The following is a 9,212-nucleotide window of genomic DNA, read 5'->3' as shown; positions in this document are numbered from 1 at the left end:
CTTACTGTTCTTACCAAGTGTTAGTAGATTTACCTGAATCAATGTTTCCTCATTTGCCCTTATAATGCCTGGAGACTTTAATTACTTGTCTTTTTGTAGTTTTTGCCAGCTTTGCTTGTTTCACAGAAGAATGAGTCCACAGGACTCCTCATGCTGCGATCTGACCTTTTCATAGACTTTTTTTTTAAAGACAATGTCTTACTCTGTCACACAGGCTGAAATGCAGTGGTGCAGTCATGGCTCACTGCAATCATGCCTCACTGCAACCTCAACCTCCCAAAGTCAAGCTGTCCTCCCACCTCAGCCTCCTAAGTAGCTGGGACTACAGGCATGTGCCACCATGCCTGGCTAATGTTTGTACTTTATGGTAGAGATGGAGGTCTCACTGTGTTGCCCAGGCTGGTCTCAAACTCCCGGGCTCAAGCAATCCGCCTGCCTTGGCCTTCCAAAACGCTAGGATTATAGATATGAGCCACTGTGCCGGCCTTCACAGACTTTTTTTTTTTTTTTTTTTTGAGATGGAGTCTCACTCTGTTGCCCAGGCTGGAGTGCAATGGCACAATCTCAGCTCACTGCAAGCTCTGCCTCCCAGGTTCACGCCATTCTCCTGCCTCAGCCTCCCAAGTAGCTGGGACTACAGGTGCTCGCCACCATGCCTGGCTAATTTTCGTATTTTAGTAGAGACGGGGTTTCACCATGTTCTCCAGAATGGTCTCAATCTCCTGATCTTGTGATTCACCCACCTCGGCCTCCCAAAGTGCTGGGATTACAGGTGTGAGCCACTGCACCTGGCTAGATCCTTATTTTTCTTTTATGCCCTGGACCACAATGACAGTCTAGTCATGGCCTCCTTCTTTGAATAATATTTTTAAATGCACAAAATTAAATAGATAGAATTATAAAGGAAACCAATTATACACTAAACCAAAACCAGATATACACTATTTTAATGTGATGTACTAAAATATGCCTTTTATGAACATATTAAATAACAAGAACTAATGGAGAGTCTAACAACTAGTAAATGACAAATAGGGTATAAATGGTTTTTCTGTGAAACCCATAATGTAATATGAAAATATCTTTAATTCTATTGGTAACAAAGTCACAGGTACAGCTACTACTACTGTGGTTTCTCCTACATTCGAATGGAAAGAAATGCTAAATGTTGATTAGAGGTTAGGGAAAATCCAGATTTATTCTTTCCCCAGCTGTGTGCGCCAGCTCACTAAATCTTGTCCATGAACTCCAGGTTAAGCTCCCCTACTACTTAAAGGATGGTCCAGGCCGGGCGCAGTGGCTCACACCTGTAATCTCAGCACTGTGGGAGGCTGAGGTGGGTGGATCATTTGAGGTCAGGAGTTCAAGACCAGCCTGGCCAACATGGTGAAACCCCATCTCTGCTAAAATACAAAATTAGCCAGGCATGGTGGCACATGCCTGTAATCCCAGCTACTCAGGAGGCTGAGGCAAGAGAATCCCTTGAACCCGGGAGGCAGAGGTTGCAGTGAGCCGAGATCGCGCCATTGCACTCCAGGCTGGGCGACAGAGCAAGACTCTATCTCAAAAAAAAAAAAAATGGATGATCTGGACCAACAGCCTGGGGTGGCTAATGCTTCTCAAATCCTCTGGGATAAATGCAGGTTCTGATTCAGTGAATGTACCCTAAGAGTCTGCATTGCTAAGAGGCCCCAAGTTAGCAATGCTGTTTCTGGTGCAGGCACCACAAATGGCAGACAAAAGCCTCAAGGCTTCTCCTGGTGACGACTTTAACCTGGAGTGGAGGTCAGAGCTGGAATGCACACGGCACACGGATGGTGTTTCCTGATCCTTGAAGTCTCTAGCAGTGGCTTGGAGTTCTCCAGCTTCACCCTCAAGGGGCATGCGTTCCTTTTCCATAAGTATGTGATGACAGAGAGGAACATGGGTGGAGATTCTGAGCAGCTAGGTGCCCTGCTTCCCGAAAGCTCCCACGGAGCACAGCAGCTGCTGGTCAGGTAAGCCGCAGACCCGTGGCAAGTCCCAATACACAAAATGCATGCACAACTACACACGACCATTCACAGAAAATAGAGACGACTCACAAGTGCAAGTCACCAAGCCCTAAAAGTGCAAGGAAAAAAGCAACTAAAGATTTTTTTTTTTTGAGATGGAGTGTCGCTCTGTCACCCAGGCTGGAGTACAGTGGTACAATCTCAGCTCACTGCAACCTCTGCCTCTCAGGTTGAAGCCATTCTCCTGCCTCAGCCTCCAGAGTAGCTGGGATTACAGGTGCCCACCATCACGCCCAGCAAATTTTTGTATTTTTAGTAGAGATGGGGTTTCAGCGTGTTGGCCAGGTTGGTCTTGAACTCCTGACCTCAGGTGTCTGCCTGCCTTGGCTTCCCAAAGTGCTGGGATTACAGGCATGAGCCACCGTGCCTGGCCTAAAGACTTTGAAATTAGTAACAAATGTACCTTCCCTATTTTCCTGAGTGCACAAAAACATATATTTAACTCTTCTCTAAACTAGGTCCTATTATGTAATCAACCTCAGCTGTGAAAAAACTCCAATGCTTGAGATACACTTAATATAAAAAGTATTAAAACAGCAGGAAATAGTCCAAGTTAACAAATGGTGTAACTGTTATTTGTAGTACCATGGCAAGAAGTGTGCAAAATATCAAGGTAATTAAACTAATTTTTGTGTCCCATCCACTAGTGGTTTTTACAATGTTTTACCAGGAAAAATTAAATCTGGAGATCTGGGTCACTGGGCCGACATTTCTTTCTTCAGCCTCGATGGGGTTTGCAGAGCCTTTCCATTACCACTTCTCCACCTCCAGCACCCCCAACAGCCTGACTGGAGCTTTCTTCAACCTCCCTCTTCCCTTAAACCCAAGTTCTTTAGCTGTACAGCAAACATTTCAACTTTCAACCTAGTTACTAGGGCTGCTGGGCTGCTCTTAGGGTGCCCTCTGCTGGCCACACATGGAAGCAGGTGTAAAAGTCTTAAACATCTTCAGGAATTCCAAGAATAAAAATTAAAGATAAAAAAATAATTGGAAGAAAGAAAGAATTAGTTTGTGTTTGTTTTACTTAGCATCTTTGGTCTCTGGGATTCAAAAAGAATGTTGATGCAACAGGAGGTAGTTAAGAAAAGTCTGGATGGCTAGGTGCAGTGGCTCAAGCCTGTAATCCCAGCACTTTGGGAGGCCGAGGCGGGTGGATCACCTGAGGCCAGGAGTTCGAGACCAATCTGGCCAACTGGTGAAACCCAGTCGCTACTAAAAATACAAAAAAAAAAAAAAAAAAAGCCCAGCTTGCTGGCGTACACCTATGATCCCAGCTACTTGGGAGACTGAGACACGAGAATCACTTGAATCTGGGAGTTCAAGATTGCAGTGAGCCGAGATCATGCCACTGCACTCCAGCCTGGGAGACAGAGCAAGACCTTGTCTCAAAAAAAAAAGTTTGGGAGCTCCTAGGTTACACTCCAGAAGCCTTTTAATTATTTTATCTTACTAATTTATTTGTGCTTGTAGACACAGAATTTTGCCATGTTGCCATGCCCAGCCCTCCAGAAGCCTCTTAAAAGCACATTGAAGGCTGCGCACAGTGGCTCACGCCTGTAATCCCCACACTTTAGGAGGCCAAGGTGGGAGGATCACTTGAGCTTGGGAGTTCGAGACCAGCCTGGGCAATAGGGCACAACTCCGTCTCTACAAAAACTATTTAAAATTTGGCAGGCTAATTTTTTGGTAGTGGTCCCAGCTCCTCAGGAGGCTGAGGTGGGAGGATCGCTTGAGCCTGGAAGGTGGAGATTGCAGTGAGCCGAGATCATGCCACTGCACTACAGCCTGGGAGACACAGTGAGACCCTGTCTCAAAAATAATAATAAAATAAATTTAAAAGCATATTGAAACAGTAAAGAACTCCTACAACTCAGCAACAATAAAACAAACAACTTGATTAAGAAATGGGCAATGGACTTGAATAGACATTTATTTAAGAAGATAAACAAATGGCCAACAAGTACATGAAAAAATGCTCGACACCACTAATCGATTAATTAAGGAAACACAAATCAAAACCAAAACAGCCAGGCAGGTGAGCCTAGAGTCCCAGCTACTCCAGAGGCTGAGGTAGGAGGATAACTTGTGCCCAAGAGCTGCAGACCACCCTAGGCAACATAGTGAGACCCCATCTCTAAAACAAAATAAAATAAAAATAAATTTTTTGAACATCCATTATGATGGCTACTAGTAAAAATGAAACAGAAAATAACAAATGTTATTGAGGTTGTAGAGAAATTGGAACCCTTGATGGCAGGAATGTAAAATGGTGCAGCCACTATGGAAAACAGCATAGCAATTCCTCAAAAAATTAAAAATAGAATGACCACAGAATCCAGCTATTCCACTTCTAGGCATATATCTAAAAAAACTGAAAGCAGAGTCTTGAAGACATATGTGTACACCCATATTAATAGCAGCATTATGCATAATAGCCAAATGGTGGAAGCAAGCCAAGTGTCCATCAGCAGATGACTGGATAACAGATGCAGCAAACCCACACCACACATTCGGACGTAAGGAAGGACACTCTGCATGCTACAACATGGACGAACGTTGGCGATATGATGCTAAGTGAATACACCTGTCACAAAAACACCAATACGATATGATCCTACTTACATAAGGGATCTTGAATAGTCAAACTCACAAAGACAGCAGAATGGGGGTTGCCAGGGGCCGGGGGGATGGGGATATGGGGAGTTCTTGTTTCATGGGTACAGAGTTTCAGTTTTGCAAGATGAAAAAGCTCTGGAGGTAGGTCGTACAATCAGTATGCTTACTCCTGCTGGACTGTATACACTTAAAAATGGTTAGAACGGTAAATTCTGTCGTGTACTTTACCACAATTAAAAAAAAATTTTTTTTGAGACAAGGTCTCACCTTGTCACTGAGGCTGGAGTGCAGTGGCGTGATCACAGCTCACTGCAGCCTCAACCTCCCAGGCTCAAGCAATCCTCCCACCTCAGCCTCCCCCGTAGCTGTGATCAGAGGTGCGCACCACCATGCCTGGCTAATTTTTTTTTGAAGAGATGGTGTTTCACCATGTTGCCTGGGCTGGTCTCAAACTCCCGGGCCCAAGCAATTTTCCCACCTCAGCCTCCCAAAGTGCTGGGATTACAGGTGTGAGCCACCGCACCCAGCCACATAAAAATCCACACAATGATTCCTTCCTGTGCTGGCCTCCTCCAGATCTGACTCAGCTTCTCGAAACTCAGAAAGTTGCCGCTCGCAAGAATTTAGAGATCTAGTTGAATTTTACAGATCAAAATACTACAGGCCACCACAGGCAAAGTGACTTGGGAAAGGCCTCCCGAGTTTAATAGTAGAGACAAGATTAGTTAGTCTGGCTCCTGACTCCCAGACTGGGGCTCTCCCCTGCACTCCCAATTCCAGGTGGGAGACCCATTTCCACACAGGGCGGGAAAAGTCACCCTATCCATTCGGGCCTCCTTCCCATACACCGGGGTGGGAGGTAGGTGAGCACGTGAGGAAATGCACCTTTGGTAAAAGCTCCTGAACCAACCTGGAGGGAGATGAGAAGAAACAAACAGGTCAGAGCTTAAATGCTAACAGGACTACCCGGGCACAGTGGCTCACGCCTGTGATCCCAACACTTTAGGAGGCCAAGGTGGGCAGATCACCTGAGGTCAGGAGTTCAACACTAGCCTGGCCAACATGACGGCCAAACCTCGTCTCTACTAAAAATACAAAAATTAGCAGGACGTGGTGGCAGATGCCTGTAATCGCAGCTACTCCAGAGGCTGAAGCAAGAGAATCACCTGAACCCAGGTGGCAAGGCTGCAGTGAGTCGAGACTGCGCCACTGCACTCCAGCCTGGGGGATAGAATGAGACTCTGTCTCAAAAAAACAAAAAACAAAAAACAAACAAACAAAAAAACAGGATAAAGCCTGAGTATTTTTTTTCCCCATTGAGTTACTTTGTAGCTTTCCCCAACCTGGAGTCATAAAGGAGTTTGGAATTGTCCCTTCAAGGTGACACATTCTGCTACATTGTGAATGGCGGACACTGTCTTCTGCCTCCAATAATACCACGTGATGAGGCATACATAGAAATGATTTTTTATTTACTTTGATGATTAGGAAAAGATACCAACATAGCTTTCATCAAAGCTAACAAATTACTGGCAGTTAACTAATTTTATTAGAATAAAGACATGTCTGTTTAAACTGAAAACAACCGGCCCTTTGCTTTGGCTGGGACCTTGAGAATCACGGCCAAGGTGCTGATCAGAAAACAGTCACAATTACATCAACCTCCTGCCCGCACATGGCACAGAGATGTCACGAAGGCCCCGCAGGTCCCTCGAAGAGCAGCTGGGGCTCCACCTACCGAGTCCCAGTGGCTTATTTTGAAAAGATTTGCTTTCCACCGATAAGGCGTGGCCCAAGTACATTTCTCGGGACTGCCATTGGCTCATCGTGCATGCATATGAGGTAGTTCTCTTTGCATTTTGCAGATGCTCTCACTTGCCCAGGGGGTGGGTGTCACGAATCTGAAACCTCTGGCTTCACATTCCCACTGGGAATACCCCCAGCCCCCAGTCACAAATCAGTCTCCAATCCTGCCACAGACTCTAGCTCTTCAAATCCAAACGAATGTTTTCTTCATCCACAGGTTTCGGTTTTAACTGGCTGCTCAGTGTTAAAAAGGAGTATCTCAAGCCCCCTGCCATGCTGAAAGGAGAAAAAAAAAAGTGAAAATAAATGACTGGGAATTTCCCAGGGGCTCCAGCAGCAGTTGCTGGCGTTTTTATCAACACAGCCTGCTTCATGCAGAGGGAATTATTCCAATATCTGTGTTTCTCCTCAAGTTTGTGGACTGCTTGATGAGAATGTCCCCTCTTATTTACAAGCCTTTGGAGGCAGAAAAAGAGTCATCAAATCTAATGCAGAACCTCAGAGAGAAAATAAGCACTTGGTTTTTACTGAATAAACTACATACCCTTAGCCTTAAATAGTATCCCACTGCTGAGACCCCAAATGCCTTTCTAAGCTGGGTTAGTCCACACCCCCTGCTTGCCGAGCCTGGTGGTCACAAAGGTTAACACCCTCCACTTCACAGAAGGAGGGCAGAGAACGCCGGGGCCTTCTGTGAGGAAGACAGGTGAGTTAAATTCTGATCCCAGCCCCGCAAACTGTCATCACACATGTCCCCATGGATCTGCATGAGGACGAACCCAGGGATGAAGTAAAATTATCTTAGAAATTAGAATGTCAAAACGCCTCCTGGCTTAACATGAAAGACTTCTCTAGGCTCTTTTGCTTATTACATATTAATCGAACTGTTTAAGGTTCTTGTTTTCCCAAAGCGAGTCCATTAAAAATTCCCACTCACCAAATATTTAATCCTACAAAGTTTAACAAAGAGAAAATGTAGTCTCCACCGATTAACATCCCAATGTAGGCAACGGATACATTCTGCAGAAAAAGAGAGAGGATTTGTCATTTTAATAGTAAAATGTTTAGGGGAAAATATAAATAGTAAAACCTGAAACTAGACATTTTAGTTACTTTGCAAAGAGACTTCTACATAGGGATATTCACAGGGGGCTGAAAAAAATAAAAACTGTTACAGGCCAGGAATGATGGCTCATGCCTGTAATCCCGATACTCTGGGAGGCCAAAGTCAAAGGATCACTTGAGCCCAGGAGTTGAAGACCAGCTGAGGCAACATAGTGAGATCCCATGTCTATAAAAACTTTTTGAAAGTAGCCAGACATGGTGGCACATGCCTGTAATCCCACAGGGACTGAAGTGGGAGGACTGCTTGAGCCCAGGAGGTCAAGGCTGCAGTGAGCTACATGCCACTGTACTCCAGCCTGGGCAACAGAGCAAGACCCTGCCTCAGAAAAATAAATAAGCCATTACATATGGGGTTTACTAAATGAATGCAGTAAATTATGGTCTGATGACAACAGAAAATTGCATTATTCTCTCCCCTGTTCCAGTTGGCATGCAGGCGAAGAGTGGGGCTATCATCAGTTTGCCAGATCCTAACTCTTTACTATCACTGGGTAGTGAGGTTTTCCGGGGCTTTTTTTTCCTTCTTCTTCTTCTTTTTTTTTTTTTAGACAGAGTTTCGCGCTGTTGCCCAGGCTGGAGTGCAGTGACACAATCTCAGCTCACTGCAACCTTTGCCTCCCAGGTTCAAGAGATTCTCCAGTCCAGCCTCCCAAGTAGCTGGGACTACAGGGCGCCCACCACCACACCTGGCTCATTTTTGTAGTTTTAGTAGAGATGGGGTTTTGCCATATTGGCCAGGCTGGTCTCTGATTCCTGACCTCAGGTGATCTGCCTGCCTCGGCCTCTTGAAGTGCTGGGATTACAGGCGTGAGCCACTGTGCCTGGCCTGTTTTTCTTTTTTCTTTTTTTTTCAACCCTGTGCACTGCAGATTGTGCAGTGTGACACTACACTGCAATCTGTGGGCACACCAGGGCCAAGCAGTGAGTTAATTATCTTGATTGTAAACTTGAGCAGAGTGGAGACAGTCAAAACATTCCAGGCCATGCTCTGCCCAGCGCATTCTAGGAGACCTCTGGGCAGCCAAGGGACAGGTGAATTCTTGAAGCAGGCAGTGTTTTCAAACACTCTAGGACTTCGTGTGAATAGAAAAACAAAGCAATAATGGAATCCAGAACACCTCTCCCTCTACGCATTCCCGTGCGTGTGTGTGTATTCAGATGCATCCACACATCCAAACACCCACACAGCAACCCACAAGCTCACCGGCCTCACCACACCGCACGCACCTCCACAAGGGCTCCACTTCTCAGTGGGCAGGTTCTCCCAGAAAACCAAATTATGGATCACAAGGTGTCTTACCAATCATTGATACCTGGGTTTTGTTTTGTTTTTTTTTTTAGCTTTTCGCTTCATTTTCCCAGACCCACCCCTCCAAGCCACCCCCAACTTAAAAGTTATAATTTGTCTCTCCTTTATAAATTAGCAATCTGTCCCTCTATTCTATGCAGTAGATTAGAAGAATTAAGATGGGGCTGGGCTCAGTGGCTCATGCCTGTAATCCCAGCACTTTGGGAGGCTGAGGTGGGTGGATCATGAGGTCAGGAGTTCAAGACCAGCCTGGCCAACATGGTGAAACCCAGTCTCTACCAAAATATAAAAAATTAGCCAGC

General features: G+C 45.4%; 1 protein-coding gene across 1 annotated transcript in view; it reads right to left on the bottom strand.

The window, feature by feature from the left end:
- Positions 1-6,121: 6,121 nt before the first annotated feature.
- Positions 6,122-9,212, bottom strand: part of SLC35D2 (solute carrier family 35 member D2) — a 66,790-nt gene continuing 63,699 nt past the window's right edge. Inside the window, exons 13-14 of the mRNA XM_017871459.1 lie at positions 7,414-7,496; positions 6,122-6,752 (exon numbers count right to left, since the gene is read on the bottom strand). Of these exons, the coding sequence (XP_017726948.1) occupies positions 6,653-6,752; positions 7,414-7,496 (183 nt within the window). The 3' untranslated portion in view covers positions 6,122-6,652. The remainder of the gene's footprint in view (positions 6,753-7,413; positions 7,497-9,212) is intronic.

This window comes from Rhinopithecus bieti, unplaced genomic scaffold (genome assembly GCF_001698545.2).
Source record: "Rhinopithecus bieti isolate Rb0 unplaced genomic scaffold, ASM169854v2 scaffold_6063, whole genome shotgun sequence".
Lineage (NCBI taxonomy): Eukaryota > Metazoa > Chordata > Mammalia > Primates > Cercopithecidae > Rhinopithecus > Rhinopithecus bieti.
Note: the sequence above shows the minus strand (reverse complement) of the source record. Positions and strands in the feature narration are given on the sequence as shown.